The 26,388-nt window shown below is 41.9% G+C and overlaps 1 protein-coding gene across 5 annotated transcripts; it reads left to right on the forward strand.

Annotated features, from left to right (window-relative positions):
• The first annotated feature begins 1,693 nt into the window (after positions 1-1,693).
• Positions 1,694-26,224, forward strand: secisbp2l (SECIS binding protein 2-like). 5 transcript variants are annotated; one of them, XM_088921827.1, is made up of 18 exons: positions 1,694-1,872; positions 11,276-11,463; positions 12,515-12,842; positions 13,167-13,296; positions 14,708-14,931; positions 15,407-15,431; positions 15,530-15,639; positions 16,206-16,337; positions 17,190-17,279; positions 17,755-17,922; positions 18,256-18,397; positions 18,666-18,835; positions 19,421-19,553; positions 19,760-19,922; positions 20,875-21,095; positions 21,773-21,927; positions 22,431-22,650; positions 23,112-26,224. In XM_088921827.1, the coding sequence occupies exons 1-18, from the start codon at positions 1,852-1,854 to the stop codon at positions 23,741-23,743; spliced, it is 3,252 nt and encodes a 1,083-aa protein (XP_088777953.1). In that variant the 5' UTR covers positions 1,694-1,851; the 3' UTR covers positions 23,744-26,224. The 5 variants fall into 5 exon arrangements, with proteins under 5 accessions (XP_088777953.1, XP_088777956.1, XP_088777954.1 ...); XM_088921830.1 differs by having other exon boundaries at positions 16,218-16,337; XM_088921828.1 differs by having other exon boundaries at positions 13,170-13,296.
• The last annotated feature ends 164 nt before the right edge of the window (positions 26,225-26,388 follow it).

The following is a 26,388-nucleotide window of genomic DNA, read 5'->3' on the forward strand; positions in this document are numbered from 1 at the left end:
GTTGGTGAAGTGATGCAGGAAATGTTCTAGCTGGTTGTAAGAGCATGTGGCGGCACCGACGCAGTTGGTGTATCGATTTATCCCTTGTAGTGGTTCTGTATGAACCGAAGAGGCATTCTTCTGCCCAGTTGACACATTTATTAGCATCGTTGGGTCCCATCCTGGTGTCCATGTCAGCTCCACTAACCTGCTGATAAAAAGGTTATTGAACGAGAATGCATTCAGTGTGAAGACCAATTCCGCAAGACGTACGTATAAGAGTGTGGATAGGTGGATCAAGCACTGTGCATTTGTCCAGCGTGTGCTTGAGGGCTGTAAGGCCGTCATTGTGGGGAATGAAGGTGTATAAGGAGGGATGTCCATGGTAAAAATGAAACATTCTCCCCTGAAACTGGAAATCATTAAAAAGTTGAAGATCATGATTGGTGTCCTTGATATGTGAAGGAAGCCCTTCAATCAGCAGTCTCATAAGGCTGTTGAGAAAGGCTGAGATGTGAGTTCTGGGACCGCAACCATGAGTTTAAAAGTCATTTGTTGTTCATTCCTCATGCAGAAGCAATAGAAATCTGGAAAGTCTGCATTGTTTAAATGTTTCACAATGTAAGTTGATGAACATCTTTCTGGTATCGGCAGGTATTTCCTAGTCTGACCTGTTGTTCCACTTTGTTTGTAAAATTGTTTTGATATTTGAGTAGGCTAGCACATCCTAACTTTAAGGGGAAAAATGTTTTCACATAGTAGTTGTTCCAAGTCATAGATCATGGTTTGTATCAAGTAGCTGAGTTAACTATAAATAAGGGAAATCTTACATGAATCTGCAGTTAATTTTCATTGAGCTACTGTATGAGAGTATGTGTTAGCTTAACGGTAACCACATACTGTACATAAATACACGGTTATATGAAAATTAAAAAAGCGAATTTAAAATGCTGACTTAGTTGCTTAAAATTGGACACCTTTTTCGAGATTGACTATAACGTTGAGGGAGTTGTTTTTCACCACTTAAATGGTTATTTTCCAGGCTGCGAATTTCAGAAAGATCTTGCAAGTTCAAACAAAAACAACAATTAGGTCTGCAGCGTGTGAGCACCTTCCCTACTTGAAATTAGTGCTTTATTATAGCAAATTCCAGCGCTTTGACAGTTACTTCATATTTACAGACATTTGTTGCAGATACGTTTTTACATTTGACAGCCGAATCAAGTTGCTCAAATACGTCACAGTTTGACCTCTGCATTGGTGTTCTCCAAATCTGGGCACAGCAGTTGTTTTTTCCTGCGTAAGGATTAATTTGAGCGTAGGTGTCTGCACCACTCACACGGAGAGAGCTTTATCTCTGCGTTCAAAACTGCAGAATTTGTGGGTTTCATTTCTTCACTACAACAAAAACAATTTTGTTATTTCCGTTCTGGAAACAAAACCAAAAATTATGTATATATAGACATAAAAATAGTAAAATATTATATAATATATAAGCAGTTTTTAAGGAGGACTTATAACTTGTTCACATTAATTTGCGGGGCGCCCTTTCACTCTCCTGCTCGTGTTACGTCATTCTCCTGACAGCTAGCGCTTCACGCCACGGCGGAGGGAGTGTCGGACTACTTTTGTACTAGCAGAGCCACCGTCCCAGATGACTCTCCGCCCCCCCCCCCCTTTAATTTCCCCCCTGTGCTTCTTCAATAGAAACTCATTTTTTTCCATTGCAGGAACTGAGTGGTGGAGCTGCTGTTGTCAGAGCTGCACAGGCTGGGTGTGTTTCAACACGGAGATTGAAGTTGACAATGAAGGAAATTGCCGCGGTGTCCTGACAGCCCTTCACGCACTCGGAGTGGATCTGTCACGCCAACCATGGACACCAGCGACAATAAGGTAAGCGGCATTTACCGGGGAGATGGAGCCCTCTCTTCGGACTGGGTTTAGGCCCGAGTGGAACTTCTCGTGTTTTATCAAGACCGCCGCAACAATATATTTGGTTTTAAGTAATGAGCATCCTCTACAGCTGGCCGCGAAGCAGTTAACATGGTTGTGGCTAATCGTTACTAGAAACCGAGTCGCTGGCTGGTGTTTGTAAATACTCTGTAGTGATACTGTTGCTAGCTGAATAAACTGCCGTTTTTTTTCACTTGCCGTATGTAGCTGAGCTCAAATCATGAGTTGAGTATTTTCGCTGCATTTGTTCTGTATTTGGATGGTGAATTCATCTGACGCCCTGTTAAAGGCAGTGTAGCACGTACCAGACGATCGGATCGGTAGTGTGACAAATTGTATTTTTTTATTTTTACGTTCTGAACCATATTGCCAGCTGAAATGCACAGTCTGTTTTGTATCTAAAAAAAATCCCAACTTATTTATGTGTTTTATATTGTTTAAATAAGATTATTTTGTTATTTATAGTAGTGGAGCCGCCTACGTCATCAATAAGGAAAAACATGACGAAAGGGGTGATTACTGTTAATGTCTGTGTATGCGTTTATTGCCTCTGCTTCGGCAACACTGTAATTCATTTGTCAAGGCCATAAAGCTATTTGAGTTTGAATTTAATACGAACAACGTTGCTTTCCGTGTTGTCTTTTCTGCTTCTTGGTTTTGGAGCGAATAGATCCTCCAGGTGTTTAGTCAGGGGTTGGGGTGTCTGCGCTGGAGTAGAACCCCGCAATTCGAGTCATTTTGTGAGTGTTGGTCCTGCCGGGTGTCTTTTGACCTGGAATGTGCAGCTCCAAGCAGGAACAGGAAAAACTCGATCTGCTGTTTAATTGGACGGGACATCCAGTTCAGAGCTGTGAAGGTTAATGTCATCGCGCTGAAACCAGAGGTTAAGAGCTCTCGAGTTTATCCTAAATGAATAGTTACAACTTAAAAAAACGGACGTATTTTAGTAGCTGAGATGTCACGGGTACTATCCGCTTAATTTAAATGCGATGTGATTAAAAATGCTACTTGTTGCGCGCATACACACTGTAACACTTGTCCATTTCTGAAGTTAGGTATCCGTGTTCTTCAGAAGTTTTCATTCTTGCGCAGATATTAGAAGCCCTGCATATACCACAGATGTTTCCTTGTTGGGTTAAACCTGATAGTAGTTCTATAGCAAACGTTGCTGTTGAAGTGTATGGAATACATGCGACAAGGGAGTAAGATAAACAAGATTTGTCTACCACAAGCTACGAAGAAAAACAGGGGGCTGTATTTTATATTACACTGAGAAGTGCTCGTATTGAACTTTTTAGTATTGTCGTGGCCTGGAATAAATCAGTCTACAGAAGTGTATTCATTTTTTCTCATTTGGGTGAGTTTTAACACATCTGACTATCTTAGCTAGTCATTACATTAGTGGCGAAGTACTGTTATTTGCAACACATTTTATCAAGTGTTAATTCTAGAGGAAGTGTCAGAATAGACTGCTGCATCCTTATCTACTACATTTCAATAACAAAAAATACTCGACATCAGTGCTAGAGGTCCTCGCTTACTCTAGAGCGACTGTAAAGAAAGAAGGGAGTATGTTAATTTAGGTGTTGTTTCATAAATCGTGATTTATACAGATTGCTGTATAAATGGGCATATCATCCGAATGTGACGAACCAGCACCTCTTAAAGTTTTAGCTTGAAAGAGAATGAGCTCATGATTGGGTTTGAAATGTAAGGTTAGTTTACTGTTTCTCTTCTGTTTCTGCTTGAAGGAGAAATTTGAGGTTGTTAAGTGTCCTGTGACTTGCACAATAAATTAGCATGAGCACAGTGCTGATTGTTCTGCAAATTTAAATCACATGGCTCGTCCTCTGCATCTACTGTAAAAAAAAAAACTGTTTTTTTGTTTTTACCAGAGAATATCGAAATAAAGAAAACAGATCAAGCACCCAGCCCCTCCTTATTAGTGTCAGCAGTGGCTCTTCTGCATCTGTTGGTGATCTCGGTACCAAACTTTCTGAAGACAATCAATCCATTTTGAACTCGGCCTCTTGCATTCTTTTCTTCGTGTTGTTTGACACAAGCGTAAACAATTGGAGGTTTAATGTCGGTTCAGTGAATAACAAGATAATAGGCACAACTTGGGAAGGATCCTGAAACCCTTTTTGTTTGATCATTTTCATCTAGGAATTGGAGAGTTAAAATGGGCACAAGTCTGAAGCACTTTTACATCACCTCTCACAGCAAGCCCTCAGGTCCAATTTTATTTTTTTATTCACATACTAAGGGCCTTTCCATGTTATCTGAACGGTAGAATATGGTCAGTGCAGTTACAGGGTTCTCCTTTGACTCTGGTAAATATTAAAGTTTTAAAGAGAAAATTGTATATTGTTACTTAAAACTGAGGAAGAACAGCAACATGGCTTTTAATCCTTGTTGTTGCTTATTGTGACCCTTGTTAAGGAACCTCGTTAAGGCATTTCTAATAAGGAAACAAGGAAGGCTTAGCTATTTTCTTCACTTGCGCAATATTTTTCTAGAATAAAAAGAAATTGATCTGTAACCCTAGTGTGTGCTCTTTTTTGTCATTGTAACACATATAGCTACATTTTTTTTGTGTATTCTTTAACATTCGTTCTACTTGAAATGGCCTTAAATCCACACTTTAGGATTATCACGTTTGATTTCACTTGTTCATTGTGAAATAAAAATTAAGCATTCAAAAGCTGCCTCTCCACATAAAGTGCTACCCACAGACACCAGCACTAAGGGACAAAGGTCTGTCTGTGTACAGACTGATCTGCAGATTCTCATTCTATTGCTTTTTTTTTTGCACAGTGAGGGGAAAAAAAACCCTTCGAATTGTCATTAACATTCTTTATTCTCTCTCTATACCATGTTGTATTGTTCGAGCAAGAGATCAAAAAAGAATGTTTTTGTATCCCAGTTCGAACGCCTTACTGCCTGGAATAATTACTGGTCTTTCTGCTCCAGAGAAGAGCAGGGCTGCCGCAGAAGCGGATTTCTGTTCACAAAGCACCTGAAGAAAGAAGGAGGAAAGTGAGATGTGTTGAAATTGTGATTTGTTGACACTGGGGGTATAAAAGATACTGATTTGCAAGACATTGAAAGCTGAGTTTACTTAACACATTTTTGGTGGCTTAGAAATTATAAGGAGGGGTTGTGGATTTAGTTCCCTTTCCAACAGAAGTGCTTCCTTGGTGTGAATTTCAAATGCATGCTCTTCCAGTCAGCCTGTGGAGAAGGCCAGGCCAGGCCAGGGAAGAAGCAATTGCACATAGCAGGCCTTATTTATTGAGTTGCAGGTTGTAGAAGTATCAACAGGTTGAACAAGGAAGTCTCCTCGTGCTCTGAATATGGTTGTGTCAGGATATGGTTACTTTGTTGTCCAATGGTTAGGTTGTAACACTACAAGCTGTTAGACAATTTAGTTAATTTTCCAATAACAAATTAAAATGCAATTCTGAACAGGGGGAAAACACCCCCTTTTGAATGTTCTGATGTTGTATGTTTATTTATTAGACATAAATAAACAGAGGATCTACCTGCTTTGCCATAGTATCTGTACATATCTTGTAAATAAAGACTTAACTGTAGTTTTTTTTGTGTGCACAGAGACAGGTATGCCAATTTGTGCCAGGGCACCAGTGCCACCTGTCCAGCCTGCTATTTCGTATGAGGGGGAACCATCCTGACTGGCTCTGTGGCAGCTGGTCCCATGTAACCACTGAGGGCCTACTCTGTCCTGTCATGATAGGCCTGTCTGGTAGTGCAAATTCTGCTCTAGGATGAGAGTGTTTTGCCTTATCTGCTTTGCCTCATCTTGGGTCATTTTTATTTTCAGCGCTCATCAGTTACCCTTACGTGCTTGGTGTTAGTGTGTTACGCCTGACCTTTTGCAAATGCATGTTTTTGTGTTTGCTTGCGAGTTAAGCATTTGGTAACCCTGTATGGTACTCCCATGCTACAGACAACTTAGCATTTCGGTGATTACCCTGCTGTCTTTTTCACGTGAAAGTCTGATATTTTGTTTTGTATGCAAAATTTTACTCTTGGAAGTAAGCTCCTCATTATCCTCTAACCTACCTTTTCACTGCCCAAAGCTGACTTCGTATAATAGTGACTGTTTTTAACCTGCAGACTCAAATGTTCTTTGGTTCATAGAGCATAGCAAACTATTTTAAACCAAGTTTTGTCAATGGGAGAGAAAATGTTGGAATTCTTTGGTATGTTAAATTTTTTATAAAATGCCTTTTATGCCCACAGTAAATCAGAATCCTGTTTTCATAGTAAATATAGCCTGCAGTTACAGTACGGAAATACTTGCGTTATTCACGAAGGGAACAATGGTGTGCTAAATTTAGCAGGACTACGTTTCATCTGTACACTAAGTTGAAGACTTGGGTGTGTCTTCTTTATACAGGTCTGTTACATGAATACTTCCTTCACTGACAGCAAGCCAGTGCAGCAGGTACTGCCCAGTACATCCTTTACAGAGCTTAACGGGAGTTGTGAGGGTCCTATTCCAAGTACAAAGGAAAGCCGCTTTAAAAAATATTCTTCATCAGTATCTGGATGAGGAAGCTCAACAGATGACTTAATAGTTTTATATGAACCCTTATTTGTGTGGAGAGCCTATGGGTATTCTGAGAAGGCAGTTTTTTTACCTCTCATCAGAACAGGAGAATGACTCTTAAAGTTCACATTGTACAATTTGAGATGTTCATTGTTGTTCAGGTACATGGTTATCTTTATTATTTTTTAGGAATAAGTTTTACTGTTTGTTTAGAAAGTGTTTTTATGGACTGTTGGGTTATGTTTTCACATGCAAGTGGGTGTGTCAAGTTAAGAATGGATCTTCTGAAGGAAAATTTTGCCATGGGATTTGATGTTGGCTGATGATTATGTACAGTATTGTAGATACCATGAAAAAAAATGTTTTGTTGAAATAAATGATCTTGCATGGAAAAGCCTGAAGAAACACAAGGATGTACAGATTTTACACTGTTCTCTAAACTAAGTAAATTATTACCAAGATGACATGGCAGGTTGTTAAATATATTTATAGGTGCAATGTTGATAATGTGGATAGATGGCACAGATTCCTGGTCCGTATTGGATAATGATTTGCGTCATCCTGGGACAGTAGCACACCTTGGCCTAGAACAATAATCAAGGTAACATGCTCAGGTTAAGGAGCACTTTGCAGAACTGAGAGGTGCTTATATGGGTTTGTGTGGAACAGGCAGTGACATAGAGCCTGTCCTATCACTTGTCATCTATGCATGACAAAACATGTCACGCATGTTTTGTGCAGTGTTACGGTGCCCTTGGAGCAACATGGTGAAACACGCAGTAGGCTGGTGTTGTGTGCAGGTGCTATCATGTGCAAATTCAAGGCAGAAAGGAAAGGGAAAAATTCTGTTTGGGTTTTACAGTTTTTGGCAGGTGCAACATGTAATTACTCTAAAACACAATGGCAAAGGATTTAGGAAGTCTGTAACTCCTGGTCTAAAACATACCCAGTACAATATTTTATTTCTGTCTGCATAACTCATGTGAATGACTGGCGATGTAGAGAACCTTAAACAGCCTATAACATCTGAATTCCATTGTCAGCATGCTTGCAAAATATCTGCTATGTTTTTGTCGTTTTAATTTGCAACTTATTGCATTACATTGAATTTGAAACTTTGTGTCTTGCGTTATGGAACTTTTTATTATGTAACCTTATTTGCTTTGGATAAAGGTATCAGCTAACTAAACTAGGATTACTGATAGAGCAAGTAAGAACGTAGGAAAGACTGGCGAATGACAGGCAAGGGCGTCGGCCCATCTTGCTTGTTTGCTAATTTAGTAGCTTAATGAATCCAATGTTTTATCTAGCTGTTTCTTACAAGCGCCCAGAGTTTGGGCTTCAAGCTTCAGTCAGCTGGCTGGGAGGCTGGTTCCAGGGACCCAAGGCTCTTTGAGGAAATGTTTCCTCGCTCCTGTCCTAACTTTTCCAATCGTGACCCCATGTTCTTGTTTCACTGCTAAGACTGCAAAGTCCCCTAGGTGGAACCTGGTTTGTACCTCTTTGGATTTTGAATACCTGAATCAAATATTGAGTTTTCTTAATATAATTATCTGTGGTAAAGTAAAATCTCCTTTACTCCAAACCTTTCTGATCTCATCAGAGGCTCAGGTAGCTTCTTGTATATCTGTGTTGAGTGGTCTACAGGGCTGTAGGTACAGTATAAGCCCTTTGATTTGAGATTTTCCAGTTGAACCTATATAGATTCTGTAGTGCCTGTACCGTCTTGCTTCAGTTCTCTAGCTTGCAGGTTATGTTTGACCAACAGCGCCACTTTTTCTGTCCCCTCTGAAAATGTGTGTAGCTATTAATTTTATTTCCATTCCCGTCATACTCACCTAGCCATATCTTTTACTCCTGTAATGTCATGATTCCCTGTTGTATTCAATCAATCAAAGTTTATTTATCAAATGCACAACAGTACAGCGTGCAGCAGTGTCTTTTCTACGCGTTCACTGGGGGGGGGGATAAAAATTACAAAATTAGGTTACATAATAATGGATAATAATGCAATAGAAATTGAGTAAAATAAACTCAGAAAAAACTCAATATAAATAGAGCTGTTATGTGTCAAGGGTGTATGCAATATGTTATGTCCATGTAGTGCAATATGCCGAATACAATGAAAACTGTATGTCATTCTTTATGCTTCTAGCATTTAGATGTAGGCAGTTAAGAATGGGTGAGTAATGTGTTCTTGGTATTGCCCAGTGCTCTTCTGTTCCCTGCTCTTCAGTTACTGTACACGTACTGTACGTTTCCCCAGGCCATTGGTTCCCCTCTGGTTAAGGTCCAGCCCTGCCTTTTGTTGTACAGGTCCCACTTGTTCCAGAAGGATGCCCAATGTCCCATAAAGCTAAACCCCTCTTCTCTGCACTGGTCTTTTATCCACCAGGAAATCTCCAGATTTCCTCTCGCTTCCTTAGGCTTGCATGTGGTACCGGTAGAGTCCCTGAGCAGCCCCCCAGCATTCTGCCCTAAGCTCACAAGACAAAACTTTAAATTTGTCTTGTGCGATTTATTTTTTCCTATGGCATTTTTTCCCAGCACAGACCATGGCAGTTGGTTCAGTTGGGCTTCTCAGGGACGTCTGGACACCTGGGCCCGGGCAGGGAATGCACATTATAAAATGCAGAGTCATGACGCGTTACTTCCAGAAAAGTAGCAGCATGTAGTGATGTAGTTCATAATGTTTTAAAATCAGAGTGGATAAAACATATTTCATCTGACTGATAAATTGTTAAACTGCTTAAACAGAAATCAGGAGAACATTCGGCAATTCAGACTTTCAAAACTGGTAAAGACAGGGCCAGGTATGTATGACCTCATTTAGGGTCAGTATCGGAAGAGTCTTTTCCCTTTCAGAATGATTGATTACACATTTTAGGCTGTGCTATGTGTGTATGTGCTGTGAAAGTAATCAGGTTCACTGTAGCTGCAGTAACTCTGGGAAGACTGATGGGGCAAAAAGAGGGCATGGTACTGTAGACACACACCCAGATTATACACCATTGTGTTGTTTTTTATCCCACGGCTGATGTGACTTTACTGCTTAAGCAATATATAATTGTAGTTTTTAATGAATAATTCATACTAACCCTTTTACCATTTGAGCAAAGTTGTGAAATTTGTTTTCCCCTAAGGTGTCAATGTTGGAGAAGCTTAATTTTGCACAGGATGTGAAGGTATAAAGTGATATAGAGTGTCCATTAAAGTGAGTTCGTCTCACCCTGCAGTTCCCAGCTCAGGTGTCTGGGTCACTGTTGACCTTTGTCATTCTGTCCACTCTTTTGTGTCGTCTCGTGTCTTTGTCTTTGTCGGTCAACTTCAGCAGCAGTCCATACAGAGTGGATTGTGTATGGTGGGAGAAGTCACTTTTCCTGTTAATCACCAGAGGGAAAATTTCTCCTGCATTTTGCATGTGGTACGGGTACCAAGAATACAGCACGCAGAGAGTTTTACTCTAAATTTGAGCTGGACCTCAGCTCTGGTGCCTCTGTGTGCGAGACCGTCTGTGCTCCTGGGCCTCCTCGTGACCTGAAAAATAAACTTTAAACTATCAAATCCACTTAAAAAAAGGTGGCTAACAATTTCTCTTCCATAGTCATTTTATCCTTAAAGTTAAAGGCTATATTTTTGTCAGTATGGTTTCCAGTGGTCTATTTACAATATCAACTAGTAGGGTGGTCCTACAGATTCAGAAACCCCACAATCCCATTGATGGGCTCTTCAGAGAGGAAAGGTTTCAGACATAGTCAGATTAGTAGCATGGTTACTGTATTTACAATCAACATTTTAAAAGACTGTTTTGTTAGCATGTTATTGACAGTAGCAGGTGACACTGCATGACTTTACTGTTATGCACAAATCAGTTTTATTGATCCCACACCTCCACTGACCCTCGTACATCCGCTGTTCAGTCTGAGCTCTGACACCTTGAGATTTACCAATTTAAACAGTTTTTTCTCATTCCAGTGGACTTATTGCTATCAGTTGATAGTGCTTTTTATATTGACATATGAACTTGCCTTTGTGTAATGTTCAAACCTGGGCACTCCTTTTCACATCGGCTGCCCTGAACAGGAAAGGAATGTGTATAAATAAATCTGTTGTGTTTTCAGAACTCATTTTGGCAGTTCCAAGGTTAACAATAACTGTGTGCAACCTTTTAACACTGACACCTTATTTTACCCCCATAAAGAGTGCGTATTTTCCAGAGGCAACAGAAGATGATAAAAACCTTCAAAGGTAGCAATAAAACTCAATACCAAGTTCCCCAGTTTTTGATTTACACGTTCAGAAATGCTTTGTTTACTACTATAGAAATACAGTATGTTAACTGCTCTTTTATGGTAAAGGAAAAACAAACTCCTTTTTGTAAATTTGTAAAATGCAAAAAAAAGATTTTTTTCCTCCAAAGAGGAACTATAAATCAGCTCTGAAAGAGGTGTGGTACATGGTACTTCACGACTTCATTTTTTTGGTACCCTTTTTGACAGTAATGCCCTCAAATTTCTGACAAGGTCCGACGAAATAACTCCCGATTGGCAGGGATAGCACCTGCTTCCTTAGATTTCTGAAGACGTTTCAGTAACGTCATGATGTTGGCCAGGTAACGTTCAACACTACCAGCCCTGAATTCATTGAATACTGACTGAATGGCCTCTTATTGTAAAAGTATCATTTTTTAATATTTATCTCGGAGGTAAGTCTGAATAATTTTACTGAAGCTTCCTGAGAGACTATCCCTTTTTTCCCCTGCTCAAGGATGTGAAGCTCTCTGCCGAAGTGGAGCCCTTTGTGCCACAGAAGAAAGGCCTGGAGTCGGCGCTGGTGACGATGAGCCTGCCTGGGGACGGGGCCGGGGGGAGCAGTGCTGGAGGGGCAGAGCCCACAGCAATCCCCAGCTATCTCATCACCTGCTACCCCTTTGTACAGGAAAACCAGCCTAACAGGTACCCTAGGACCTGGGCAGACCTTCTCCCTTATGTCTTGCATTTTGAAAATATCTGTTTTTGTTTTCAGAAAGCTTCTTTGTTTTACATTGTAGTTTACTAGCTAGCAGGATTTGCTTTAAAAAAAAATAAGGACAAAAACTGACTTCACAGGAACTAGGTAACCTATGAAGGTTGGATGTGATCCTATGGGCCCTGAAGGCTCCCAAAAAAGGTAGACTTTCTTTATCCTAAAGCAAACGGGTGAAGGAAGAGAACCGACTGGAGGCGACTGCTTCTTCTCTTCTTAGTGTTGCTCTTTTTGCCAACGATATGCACACAGGGCTGGTAACTTGAATCACTTCAGCCAGATTACAGCAGCAGCAGAGGGGTCTCTGAATGAGCTGAGCTCAGAGCCATGTTGCAGTGTTCGCTTGGGCTTTGAGAGTTCCTCTGCATGCGTAACGAGCCGCTATATCCTGCACATTGCCCTGCTGTTTCCTTCCTGGCTTTCTTTACCTCTCCATGATGAACAGCACAGGAAAGGCCGGTTAGAGAGCTGCCTGACACACTGTGTTGGTATCCCAGTTGGTTGTTCTACTTGGTGTTTAACGGAAAGTGTTTTTATCACTAAACCTAGGGAATGCGTCCGCCACTTTGTCTTGCACCACAAAAAATGAAAAAGCGTTTTTGTTGATAAAAAGAAAGATTGTAGATTTGTTTGCATATAATGAGTTCAAAGTATTTTTTGTATATTATGTCAAGTGAGGCATTAGAAAAATCTAGGAGATATGTCTGTAAATCATTTGTAAGTAATAAACCATAAACAGCCCAACGTAGGCCTGTCCTGCTACAGGAATGGAGGTTTTTTCTCCATTCTGTTAAGCGCCAGTTTTGATATTTTATTGCGTAAACCTCAACCCCTTTTGATAGTTTTAACTACTCAGTGATGGAGTTCATCTTAACTGGCAGATTAACCACGATGTGTGATTTTAACAATCCATTCAGGGCTCCCGTGCTGGTGTCTGTGACTGCATGTGCGTGTCGTGACGACACTCTTCCTCCCTTGTAGGCAACTTCCCTTGTACAACGGAGACCTCAGATGGCAGCAGCCCAACCCTGGCCCCGGCGGCCCGTATCTGGCCTATCCCATCCTGCCATCCCCCCAGCCCGCCGTGTCCAGCGACTACACGTACTACCAGATCATGCCAGCGCCCTGCCCCCCGATGATGGGCTTCTACCAGCCCTTCCCCGCGCCCTACGCGGCGCCGGTTCCGGCAGCGGGCATGGTCAGCGCCGTGGCGGCGGACTGCGGCGACCGCCCCGCCCCCCCCAGCCAGGCCTTCCCCGCGGCCGGCCAGAGAGGAAGGGGGGTCATCCGGCCCGCGGTGCTGCCCAAGGTGAGGCCCGGCAGGAATTGGACACGGATAACCGGTCACCTGATAGGGGGCGCTAGGCTGGCGGAGGCGGGTGGAGGGCAGTAAAGAGAACTCTCTGTCCAAGTAAAACAGGTCAACCAGCCTGGGAAAAGAAAGATTTGGAGGAACCGTGGCAGTAGCATGCAGAGCACGAGATGAAGATGAAGAGGATGGAATCTGTACACTGTTTTAGGCTGCTCACAGATTCATATGCACTGCAGCAGATTCAGTCCCATGCCCTGTCATTGCTGCTGTTTTAGTGGACTGCTCCCGGCGTTTGATTTCTGTGCATTTCTGTTTCTGCAGCAGCTCCCTCAGCCCATAAGAAGCAAGAGGCCTCCAATGAGGAGTGTTGCGGTTCAAAAGGAGATCAGTTCCTCTGGTCCAGACGGCAGATCAAAGACTGTGCTTTTAGTGGATGCTTCCCAGCAGACAGGTAACTGTCACATGGATCCTTTCACTCAGATTAGCTAATGTTACCCTGGCCTAATTCAAACAGAAGCCTCTCAGCTTTTGAAACGGGTGGCATTATTGTTTTATTTATATGTACTTGTCATCTAGTGGGGATTGCGCATGCAGCATGTGATGAGTTTCGTCAGAGCTCTGCTTGTCCGAGAGCCAGAACGTTGGTCTCCTTGCGTGTGGATTAAAAGTGCAGACCAGATTTCAGTTTCTGCAATATTTGCATTTGATTTGATGTCATAAATCCTGCGTTGAAAGTATTTTTTTGTGTGTAGCTGATTTGAATTGCCTTATAGTCTTGTCTGTGACTTGGTGACACCACTGTAACTATTTTAAGACTTAATGACCTAAAGAAGGATTAGTGGCACAATGCTGGAGTTGTATAAGTGTATGGGGATTGCAGTTGTACTAAATCTACTTACACACTTGCAGATTAGTTTTTTTTACTGATTTATAAGACATGGACTAGTATATAATCTTTACTAAATATGATGTGGGCTATGGCCATTAAGAAGCAGTCATTTAAGAACTTTAAAAAGGTTACAAAAGAGAACCCATCTAGCCCAAATGGTAGTAGTTAATTGATCCCAGGATCTCATCCAGTCATTTCTTGAAAGAAGCCAGGTTATCGGTTTCAACAACATGGCTGAGTATGTTGTTACATACTCCCACAACCCTTTGGGTACAGAAGTGTCTCCTGTTGTCAGTTTTATATGCACTGCAACATTATTTTCTACTTGTGTCCTCTGGTTCATGCTTCATCGTTTATTCTTAAGAAATCCACTGGGTTGATTTTATTAGTGCCTCTGATGTTTTTGAATACTTGTATCAAATTGCCTCTGTCTTTTTCTGTTCAGGACTAAAAAGTTTCAGTTCTGAGCTTTTCGGTGTAGGACAGGGTCCTGGTTTGTATCAGTTTTTTGCTCTCCTCTGGACAGATTCCAGAGCAGTGGTGTTTCTTTTTGTAAAATTGTGACCAGAATTGTACAGAGAATTCAAAATGACTAATACGTTATGATTTTAACACAACATCCCTTTATTTAAACTCTTTACTTTTTTTCCCTCAATTTTTTTTACAATTCTTTTTTATTACTGCTGCATGATTTCTGAAAGATACATGCAATATGGCAACATAAAAACAAGTAAAATTTAATTTGAAAACCAGTCCTACTGTATATCCATGACTATGGCCATTCCTGGCACACAGAAGATAAGGCCGGATTGCTGACTGAATGAGCTTATTAAAACACTTTGTTTAGAATTGCAGGGAATTATTTGTGGAATGTTGCACTCCGGGTGTCAACTGACGTGCTAGTTGCACCTTCATCGCGGTCTGGGGTGGGGCACCTCCGTCACCGTGCTCGTGCGTTGTCTCCGCTTTTCAGACTTCCCAGGAGAAATCGCCAGCAAGTCCCTGTTGGAAAGGGCCAGCCCCCTGCCGTGGAAGTCGAAGGCGCGGCGGAGGAGGGCGTCGCAGCCGGCGGGGGAGTCCTCCAGCGAGCACGGCGCCAGCGAGGCGGACATCGACAGCGACAGCGGCTACTGCAGCCCCAAGCACAACCAGGCCGCCGGCCCAGCCTCCAGGACCGCGGACTCCGCTGCCACCGCGGTACGAGGAGCAGGGCTTTCTCTTTCCTGTCCCCAGCGATCTTTACTTCACCGCAGACCACCATTGTTGTGTGCGTTTCGTATGGCAGCTGACCCGTTTATTTTTATTCACTCCTTTCTTCTTACTCTCATCTCCTCAACTGGGGGGAACAGGAAGGCCAGGAATAAAACTGTCGTCAGTGCGTTTGTCTCCCCTACATCAGGGGGTGTCTCTCATGGTCCCCCACACTGCGCCATCTTTCTTTACTGGGCCTTTGTAGTAGATCTGCTCGCCAAAAGACTGTTTCTTCATTATTGCACTTTGTCCTGTTAAGCTAATTTTTTATCTTTTGTGAGTATACAATGAAGTTACTGTAACTCCCATAATTGGGGGTAAAAACGAGTGGATATAGGATGTTATCCAATTGTTGAACTTGCTTGTCCACTGCAGTTGTCCTTTCTTTAATAGCTGGCTTGTTTTTGTTTCCTTTCTTTAGGGTGGGGAGTCTGGAGTTGCGACAGGTAGTAATTTTTTAATTTCACAATACTTATCTTTTTCCCCCCCAAAATGAAAAGTCTTAATCTTATTTTCTTAATTTTTAACATATCGGTTTTTACAGCTGTCAGCTGGGTCAATGTCGCCTCTCAGGTGACTCAGAAAAACTGGATGGACAGGAGTTCAGCCTTTCTTAGGGCTGGTAGAGGAACTGATCTAAGAAACTACACACAGGTATGCTAATTACTTTCAGACCGCAACTCGGGTTACATTCAAGGCCACGCATCAGTGTTTTAAGTGCTTTTTATCACTGAGGCTATGGGGATCTACAGTAAGTCGTTTATTGAGTTATTTTGCCACACTTTTAGACTCTGGTGACTTAATGAAATGGAAAGCTTGTGTTATGGGCCGTGGCCCAGATCAGAACCTTTGAATACTTTTCAGATTTGCTTTGGCTTATTTAGGTTTACTGGTAATACTCAGTTTAGCACTGAGTGTTAATATTTTTAGGAGGATCTTCACATTCGGGAGTTTTTATTTCAGAGTTGTGAAGGATTTAGTCACTTGAACATAAAGGTTACACAAGAGAAGCTAGACCGTTAGTTAATTAGTAACGAACTAATCCAAGGATCTCATCCAGCTGGTTCTTGAAAGAAGCCCTTTTGAATAACTGTTTCAAAAATAAGTCGTATTTTCTCATCCAAGTCCAAACAATGAACAGCATTTACAATGGCGTTTTTCTGCAGGGCTTTGAAACTGAAACTGTTTTCTAGGTGGCTGCACGTTTTAATCTCATGAAGCTTGACTTGCAGGCTGGGTATCGAGGCCGCGCACCGAGCACCTCCTGTGAGAGAGGGCCAGCCCTGCAGACCAGGAGGCCACATGTCAGCCGGCCACCAGAGGCTGCACACAGCGCAGAGCTGTATTTCGAGGTGAGACCCCTTTCTGTACTTGGAATACAAGTACAACAGTGCAGTTCTTACAGTAATCCTGTGTTGCTTGGCTGCCGTAGGTTTACATTTAAAGAGGGACTGCAACGTTTTTTTATTATATTTGGGCGTTGGAAAGAATCGGTATTGACGAGCCAATTTCAAACTGCAATAACAGTAAAGTGCACACAGTAACTTGTCACACCTCCAATTTACATTGCAACAAAGACACAAAATGTCCAGGTGTGTGTGTTCTGCGATTCAGAATGTGGCAACAAAACTTGTGGTGATGTGTTGCGGTCCTCTGATACTGCAAACAGGCGGGCTTGTGATGCATCTTTTTTAATCCAATAGAAATATTGCTCTCAACTTTGAGATGGTCTTGCAGACAAATACAGCTTACTTGTTGGCTCTGCAGATGCAGATCATATTGGAACATTTCTGCAGTGAAATGTCTGCAGCACAACCTGTACTTATTCGCTTGTATATCCATTTACATTCATCATTGTGGTGACTAGTGAGCAGGAAGGGCTATGTCAGGGTTGCAATTCATGTGAACTTGAGTGCGAGTTTGTGACAACATGAAGACTTACAGTACTTTGACAAAGATCATGATTTTGTGCTTAATTTGTAATTTTTGTCTGTAACGTCAATTTTATTTTGTTACAGAGATGTAATAACTAGTCTGAGAAATTGGGACTGCAGTTTACCTTTAACTTTGTACTGGCCTGATATTCTACTAATTTAGAAAAGCCAAGCTTCTTTAAAGGAAGTTGTCTGTGTTTTGTTTTGAAAGAATTTAATATGAAATGTTGTATTTCTTTTCTGTAAAATGTTACATGAATCCTTTTCTAGGATGAAGATGAGTTTCCTGAACTGGTTTCTGGAGGAAATGCTTTGAAGATTAGGAATGAGCAAATACAACCAAAATTACCCAAAAACATTGTAAGCAATGTTCTTGTGTGTGTTCATACTTATTTATTGTTCCTTGGTATCTGCATACCGTAGATCCACAGGTTCATATTTCATATTATTCCACATGGAGTAGCATAGGTAGATGGTAAAAGTACAGTACATGCTGTGGCTTTTCATAATAAAGCAGACTGTAATTACATATTATGACATCATCCTATTGGTACATTTAAAACTGAGCAGGGAACACTTTCCCCAGAGAGCAGTGGGAGCATGGAACAAGTTACCCAGCAAAGTGGTAGAATTTGATGTCCTTTCAGGAAGCAGCCAGATGAGATCCTTGGATCAATTAGCGATTGACCGCTCTCCTGCTGTTCTTAACCGGAAGAGTTGTGTTCCTTGCACAGGCTATAAAATCTTTTTATTGTGGATACTAGTGGTGATTTCACCTTGTGCTTAATTCAAAGGCATTAAACACACTACCTGACTCTTTTTTTTTCCTGTGTAGCTGGAGAACCTGCCTGAGAACTCTCCCATTAGCATCGTGCAGACTCCCATTCCCATCACCACCTCTGTGCCCAAGCGAGCCAAGAGCCAGAGGAAGAAGGCGCTGGCTGCGGCACTGGCCACAGCCCAGGAGTACTCGGAGATCAGCATGGAGCAGAAGAAGCTACAGGTCAGACGAGGGGGCTCTCCGAGTGAACACAGGACAGTGTGGCTAGTGGGTCTCTGTTCCCTGCACTGCAGAAGACCGGTGTCAAAATTCAAACCTTTGTAGCAATACACAGCAAAAAAATTCCCTTGTATCGAATAAAACCACCCAGTACTTTTTAAATGCATTCTCTAAGACATCGCAGGAGTCTTTTCTTACCCCTTCTTTGCGTGTTCCCGAAGAGCGCCAGGCCTCTTGTCAGAGCGCAGTATATCCGCAGGTCCCTACTGCTGGGGTTGGTGTGGCCGGGGCGCTGCCACTGCAGGCCTGTGACCGGCAGTTGTGCTCTTGTTTCAGGAGGCGCTGACCAAGGCGGCGGGGAAGAAGAGCAAGACTCCAGTGCAGCTCGATCTGGGCGACATGCTGGCTGCCCTGGAGAGACAGCAGCAGGCCATGAAGGCTCGCCAGCTCACCAACACCAAGCCCCTCTCATACACAGGTACAGTAGGTCCACTGCACGCTTCTGCCTGCGGCAAAGCCAACCAGCCAGCAAAATGTGGAGCAGCTCATGATGCGCGACTCCAGGGAATATTCTTCAAAGGGTTTACCTATATGATTAATTTTACCTATATGTTAATAATTTTTGAGGTGTCTGAATCCTCACAGGATATATAAAACCAATAGCTTTCAGATTCTTACCAGGTTCTGGCACTTTGTTTCCTTGTGTTGATGGGTTTAGCTTTGATTTTCTTATGTTCATGTTCTAGTTGGGACCACTGCCCCCTTTCAGTCAAAGGACTCGGGCAACAAAATGTCTGTGATAAAGAGTCAGCCCTATACTCCTCCTCACAACATCCTAGACTCCACCGCCCCCCGAATGAAGCGAGGCAAGGAGAGAGAAATTCCCAAGGTCAAACGACCGACTGCACTTAAAAAGGTGAGGAACAGAGAGGGATGATCAAAATGTGTATCCAAAGTGATGGCCGGAATGGATATTGGACTACACTTCGTTTCACCTGCACAAACATGTTTTGTAAGGTTTCCATTTTAAAACGCTGGAATAATAAAAATGTGACACAGCAGCTTTGAAGCCACTAGGAAATACAAGCCTCCCATTAGCTGTGCGCTAATCATGCTGTTGCAACACGTTACTTTTCAGAGTTCAAAGTAATAGAAAACAAACTCAGGCTTCCATGAGTGATATTTTATGTTCATATCTGAATCAACAAGCATTTTACCCCTTGTGTCTGCATCTCACTTTTAATGAGTAACACTTTTCTGATTGCTGAGAAACTAAGCCTTAAATTAAAAAAAAATCTTACAGGGTGTGGAGATCAATGCCATTTAGACTGATATTGGATTTAGTCCCTTTCGTAGCCAAAATCTGTTGGTTCTAATGTAAAGGCATTATGGCGAAAGCACAACTCTGTTCTTAATTGCAGTCAGACCTTAAAGCACCACCTTTCGTGCACATGGACCCAAGGTGTTAAAATTATTCTCCCAAACTGTTTTCTGGTTCCAGATCATTTTGAAGGAAAGAGAAGTGAAGAAAGGCAAGTACTCACTCGACCACAGTGTCCTGGGCCCAGAGGAGCAGGCAGATGGAGAGCTGCGTTTTACTGATGACCAGAGCCATGAAGGAGTGTCACAGGAGGGTGAGTCTCTCTATACCGCTCTGCTCCAATAGTCCTGTGCTCTCTGTAGCTGGCTGGCCATTTTTAATGGGATTCGTATGTTTATGTTTAAAAATAAAAACGCCTGCTTTGAAAATGAACCTCCCAGTTCCACGTGGGGGAACTGTCTACAGGACAGATGTTCTGGGAGAAGAGTTTGAGTGTGTGACCGAGTGTGTGATTTGCAGAAAATGGCCTGAGCATGCCCAGCGATGCCTCTCTCTCGCCGGCCAGCCAGAACTCTCCATACAGCATCACCCCTGTGTCCCAGGGCTCCCCGGCCAGCTCCGAGATAGGAAGCCCCATGACGGCCTTGGCCATCACCAAAATCCACAGCAGGAGGTTCCGAGAGTAAGTGCTTCAGCAGGAAGGTGTTTGTACAGGCATTCAAATCTGAATAGGGAACAGTAGACCCACCATGTCACATCCCCAAATTAATCTACAAAAAGTTTATTTTTTTCTAAAGAACACATACTGCAGTTTCACTGAAAATTACATTGTGTGTGGTCCATTTATGCTGTCAAGAGAATGTGTAGCAGTATCTTGATCAATGCTTTAGACTGGAGCACATCTAAAGCTTGGAGATCTTGACCGCATGGGTTAATGTTATGGAGAGAAAAAAAAATGGATTAGTTGTTCAAATTCTTTGCACGCCCAAATAACATATTGGTTCAAAAATATATCGCAGAACTGAGAGGTCCTCTGTAAATGCCAATGAGCTCTTTTAAAGAAGGGCTATACAATAAAGGATTGTGCAGTGTATGGTACCAGGGGGCTGCACATTTGTCTGGGCTCAATGCATTGTATGCTGCTCTTTACAAACAGGCTATTGTTGGCAGAAAAGTCAACTCGTGTAAGCACTTTGTTCCAGCCTCCCCGCATCTTACAGTTCATGCATTTTAACAACCTCTGGACACCCACGTTTCTGTATACTCCTCTATTTCTGCCTCCTTCCTCTCTCTTTAAGTTATTTTAACCCCCTGTATCTAGAAATAAGAGCTCTTTTTTTTGCAGTGCCCTAGAGGTAAAAGCTAGCTGGTAGCACTTACAGGTGTTTATGCCACAGGAGTTGCAGTGACCCACGCTCTATTTACTAATTGCAAAACAACATTTGCTGAAGTATTCAACTGCAGTGTAAAGCCCTGTTTAATTTTACTTTGGATTTCTGCTGGAATCCAACAAATGTCTTTGTGTTCCAATAAGTATCTCTGCAGATAGTTTATTCCGATCATTGCAGTGTGCGGTCTGTTGCTTGGGCAAATGTATCGCATGGAACTTTCCTGACGTGTCCTGCCTTGCACAGGTACTGTAACCAGGTCCTGAGCAAGGAGATCGATGAAAGCGTGACGCTGCTTCTGCAGGAGCTCGTGCGCTTTCAGGAGCGCGTGTACCAGAAAGACCCCGCCAAGGCCAAAGCCAAGAGGAGGCTGGTGATGGGCCTGAGGGAGGTCACCAAGCACATGAAGCTGCAGAAGATCAAGTGCGTCATTATCTCTCCCAACTGTGAAAAAATCCAGTCCAAAGGTAAGGTCAGAATCCAGTGGAGCCGTGCCCTTAATTCAACCAGTGAAGAGGCCTGATCTGCTGCGTAGTAGACTAAACGGTGCAGAATGGCTGCTGTGTATCACCCAAGTTGGGGATTACACTTCAATGGTGGGTGCAGTGGGTCCTGACCTATATCAAAAGTGCTTTGGCAGATACGTGCTTTATAAATGTGATTACTGTAATTATTAGAACACAAGCTTATACAGAAAATGAGATTGTCGTTTGTACCCTCTAGACTTTTTGATAAATTATTGTTAGTCCTATTGGTATTCCAGAGAATTTTTTCAAAAACAGAAAGGATAGTTTTAGCAGTGCTTGACCACAGTGATTGTAGGGCAGGCAGCCCAAAGATGTTCACCTGGAAATTGCAGTAAGAGGATCACAATACATGCTATTGTATAACTGGACAGCAGAGGGCAGCAATTGACAGCTTGTCTCTACGTGGTGGAGTGTTACTGCTTCTGAACAAATGCACCACTATGTTAAGTTTGCCTTCACAGTATTCCTTGATCAACAATCAGGCAGTAGCCGTCACCAGATATCAGTAAAACCTGGTGTAAGTTAGTGATATTGTGTTATTTTTGTTTTAAAAAAGTGTAATCTGATTACGCAATTCAGAGCTTTTTCTAATCGTGTCTCTTGGTTTCCTTGATCAGGGGGTCTGGATGAGGCCCTGTACAATGTTATTGCCATGGCCAGAGAGCAGGAGATCCCGTTCGTGTTTGCACTGGGCCGGAAAGCTCTAGGCCGCTGTGTCAACAAACTGGTTCCCGTCAGCGTTGTAGGAATCTTCAACTTCTCTGGGGCCGAGGTGAGAGCTTTGTCTGCAGAGTGCAGTTCTCTCTGTACCTGCACCTGCTTCCTGCAGGGAAGTGCTAGTTCTGCAGATGTGAAGCTCATGGGGACAAGGAAATAAGGAAATGCTGACAACAGTGAAGAGCCTGCATGCAAATCATGATGCAGATTGTCTGGGGGGCCTCCTGAGTGACTCAGCTGGTAAAGGTTGTTGTCTGAGAATGTCCAGGTGTTGCAGGTTCAAGCCTGGGTCATGTCATTAGATGTTAAATCAGTAGTCTTTATTTACAGTGTGAGAGGAAATAACTCTAGACAAGCAGATGCATAACCATTGCTGGAAGCCCCTGCTTCCAACTGTAGTTTTTAAATCATCATTTGACCTGTTCACCCAACTGGTCAGGTGACTAAGGGTAGTAGGACATTACCCACTGGAAAATACAGTTCAGAGCAGAGCTTGCTATTCCTTCAGTGTTTAAATGGCATTGCATAACGCCTTAAACTGACTGATTCTTTCTCCAGGGCTTATTTAATAAGCTAGTGTCACTCACAGAGGAAGCCAGAAAGGCTTACAAGGACATGGTTTCAGCACTGGAGCAGGAGCAGGCAGAGGAGGCGTTGAAGAATGTCAAGAAGGTGCATAACCACATGGGCCATTCTCGAAACCCCTCGGCCGCCAGCGCAATCTCCTTCTGCAGCGTCATCTCCGAGCCCATCTCCGAAGTCAACGAGAAAGAATATGGTAAGTTCTTGCATTGCTGCACAAGTTGTTTTTCAGTCTTATGAAGTCTTGTTTGCTCTTAATAATAGGTAGTAACATCTGAATACCTTCAATTCTTTTGTTCATTCTGTGGCTTAAAAAAGATTTCATTGTGCCTGTTTCCTGAATTCTTTTAAAGACTTGCATCATACATTGCAAACTGGACTGGTTAGATTCCTGCATCCAATAGTCAGTTCAGTAATATATAACCTGCATGAATAACCAGCCTCTTTTTTTTTTAAGTTGCTCGAAACCGAATGTATTCTATTAAGAAGACTGTCATTCTTAAATATTTCTAATAAGTGAAATAACAAGGGGAATTAATTGTTGTTTACATGGAATTATTGCTTTAGCAGCAACAGAAAGCATCAGTCAGCTTGTACTGTGTGACATCTTCTATTTCATTACTTCCTCTTTTAATTTTCCCACTTTATCAAACTCAGAAACCAATTGGAGAAGCATGGTGGAGTCTTCGGATGGCCTGGAGGCCCTGGAGAGTGAGAGAGAGCCCCCAGGCAAGACAGCTGGCAGCGAGAGTGTGGACAACGCAGCTGCTGACGCAGAGACTCAGGCGCCAGCCCTGTCCCTCCCGTCCACCCCTACGGTGACCTCCGCGCCCCCCGCCTGCCAGCCAGGGAAACCTGGGGTGGCCGTGCTGGAGAAAGAAGAAGGGAGACCCGATGACACGTTGGAGTGGGCCTCCCAGCAGAGCACGGAGACCGGGTCGCTGGACGGCAGCTGTCGGGACCTGCTCAGCTCCTCCATCACCAGCACCGCCAGCACCCTGGTGCCTGGCATGCTGGAGGAAGGGGAGGACGAAGACGAGGAGGACGAAGAGGAGGATTACACCCCTGAGCCCATCTCGGTGGAGGTCCCCCTGACCAGTCGGATCGAGTCCTGGGTCACCGAGGCGCAAAAGACGCTGGAAAATCTGCAGCTGGGCAAGAACCAGGACAGTGCCGAGGAGGAGGAGGGCGGGCCCAGCGAGGAGGAAGAGCTAGAGAGCTCCGAACAGACGGATCCTGTGCTCGACCACAAAGAACAGCCACTGGAGCCCAAGAGTGTACCCTGTTGACGGTTCCCCCCCACCCCACCCCCCCGAAAACCAGCCTCTCCGACTCGGGAGAATGGTTGTGCTTGTTTTTCTGAACTGCGACACCAGTTTCACATCCGTTAACTCAGGAAACCTGCAAAAACCAACAAACAAGAATGAAAGGCATGTTGACAAAGTTTTCACCTTCGTTTTCGATAAAAGGACTCTTTCTCTCCACTATAGGGAACTCTGTTCCAGTTTTTGCTCCTTTTGAGCTTTTATTATTGCCGTATTCTGAGGACGATGGTCAGAATCATGTTGTACACCAGAACCTTGCAGTGATGCAGTAGTCGGTGTTTGTATGTGTATGTACATATGTAAAAAATTGTTCTTCACTTGTCAATTTTTAAATAGTTTAGAGTAACCTGTATCTTGGCATTCTAAGAGGAAAAAACATTTTTTACTCTGAAATACTTAATCACTTATGTTCCTAGATTATTTTAGTTCATTATCACATTAATATAGGTATTTCTGTATTTATTCATTACTTGCACATTAAGGTAAAATTAAATGTATGGTGTTGCACTTTGTTTCAGGAACATTTTCCTTGGGTGCAAAATCTCCAGTTGATGTTTGTAAATGGCGTACAACGAAGTAATATGCAGATGTGATCAACTGCAAACTTTTAGAAGGGCATGAAGAATTATTCATGGTCATCTTCTGATGAGGATAGTTCTTGTTCCAAATTATTGTTAGTGAAAGACCGTTATTATCCTCTTACCTCAATATCCGAACATTGAAATACAGACTGCTGTGTTTATGAAGGTCTGTGTATGTGTATATATAATTACACATACAGAGAGGAAGGTCTTGAGCTTAAATATGATCTTATAGGCTGAAAGTAACCGTGCGATCTAATGTTAACAATCAGTGTTTCCACATTAATTTATAACGTTTCTTTTTATTAACTAATCTTTCATTGTAGAACTAATGGAGATAGGAAGACGGCCATTCCACCTATTTTCTACAGAACCTTTTTATTTTTCAAGTTGGTGGTGTATGAGGTCTTTGCTTTTACACTGCAAAAAAATCAGGTCCACTTGAGTCATTGTTTCACTTGCAACTGTTGTAAATCTAAAATATTAAACGTATAGAAATACTAAGCTTTTTGGGGGTATGTTGTGAAGTTCTTATACTTAAATCTCTATTTTTGAAATGCAGATCCTGAATTAATAAAAAAATATGAAAGTTGAAGCTAAACCTTTTGAACAAAATCTTCATGTACATAAAATGTATAGGTGGCTCTAATATCCCATAACCTGTAATTTATTATTTTGGTGTTTAAAAACTGGGGTAATATATTGCATGAGTCATTTTTACAATTCTTGATCCTTTTGTAACATTTTTCCGTTCCTATATGTACAAACACTTGGTGTCATACTCTGGGGTAGATTTGTTTTAGAGTTTTCACAAAGCATGTTCAGTATCACAATAAAGCTTCTGTCTGTAATTTTGGTTTACATCACGTTTCATACACTGTAAGTTGATTTTTATTTTGGATATTCATCATTTGGGTGCTTGTCTATCGATTTGTCTGGTTTAGAGTGTAGACAATATGCTAGTGTTACGAATCTGTGTGGCAGCACGGCTGACTGCAAGTATGATCCCTTGCAAAAGGCCTCTGTTTACTCTTGAAATCTGTTCACTTGGCAGGAATAAAAGGAAGGGTTTCTAACTTGCACATAGTGATGGAGCTATGAGTTCAGAACAGGACTGCTTCTGTTGCTTATGGACCTCTGTCACAGGTTTTTAATATCCCTTAGTGAATGATTAAGCTCTGCCTATTACCTTGTGGAAACTGAAAGACCTTTTCACTTACCACCACTTGCACAATCTGAGGTGTGTTAATTAAAACATAATTCGTCTTTTAAGATTGTAATTTTTCACTGATCCTGATTTTTGGCTTGTATGACTCCACTGTTCTAGATACAGTGCAAGTTCAGAAAGTATAAAAAAATAATAAAAAATAGATCATTTTAAAAAATGCAAATTATTACTTAATTTCTATTACTTAATAAATAGTATTAATTTGTTTTGTATGGAAAAATTGCCAGTTTTGGATGATGGATTTTTCTTCTTTTGACTTTTAAAGTTTTGAGTTGAGTTCCCATGGATGGGGAGGGAAAAAAAAATTTTCACAGCTTACTAATGTTTTCCAGGGTAAAACTGTAAAAGGATTTTTAAAAAAAGTCATAAATTTAGTCCAGCTGGTTATGTTAAAATAGCTTTGGTGTACACTTTAAATTTATCACATTTGACTTTGATAACAGGATCATTAAAAGGCAGAAGTTTCCATATCCATTTATGATGAAGGATTTTATTGTTGGATGAATGGTACTGTATTTGTTCCCATGCTGTCATTTTTTTACAATGTGTGCGTAATTAGTAATAATAGCAACTGCATCATTTGCACTATGTAAATACTAGTAAACTTCTTCCTGTAACTAATAAAATGTGAAAAACATTTGTTTGAAGCATCTTTTTATGACCTATTGCTTGTCTTTGTATTACTGTTAAAGTGTTTCTTTTAATCTGTACAATATTGATAACTTTATATATTTCACCTACAATTATCCAGTTTTGTCTATCTTTATCAGTAATTAAAATAGTCTTAATTGTTTGTTCAA

Source organism: Atractosteus spatula, chromosome 7 (genome assembly GCF_055471065.1).
Source record: "Atractosteus spatula isolate fAtrSpa1 chromosome 7, fAtrSpa1.hap1, whole genome shotgun sequence".
Taxonomy (NCBI): Eukaryota; Metazoa; Chordata; class Actinopteri; order Semionotiformes; family Lepisosteidae; genus Atractosteus; species Atractosteus spatula.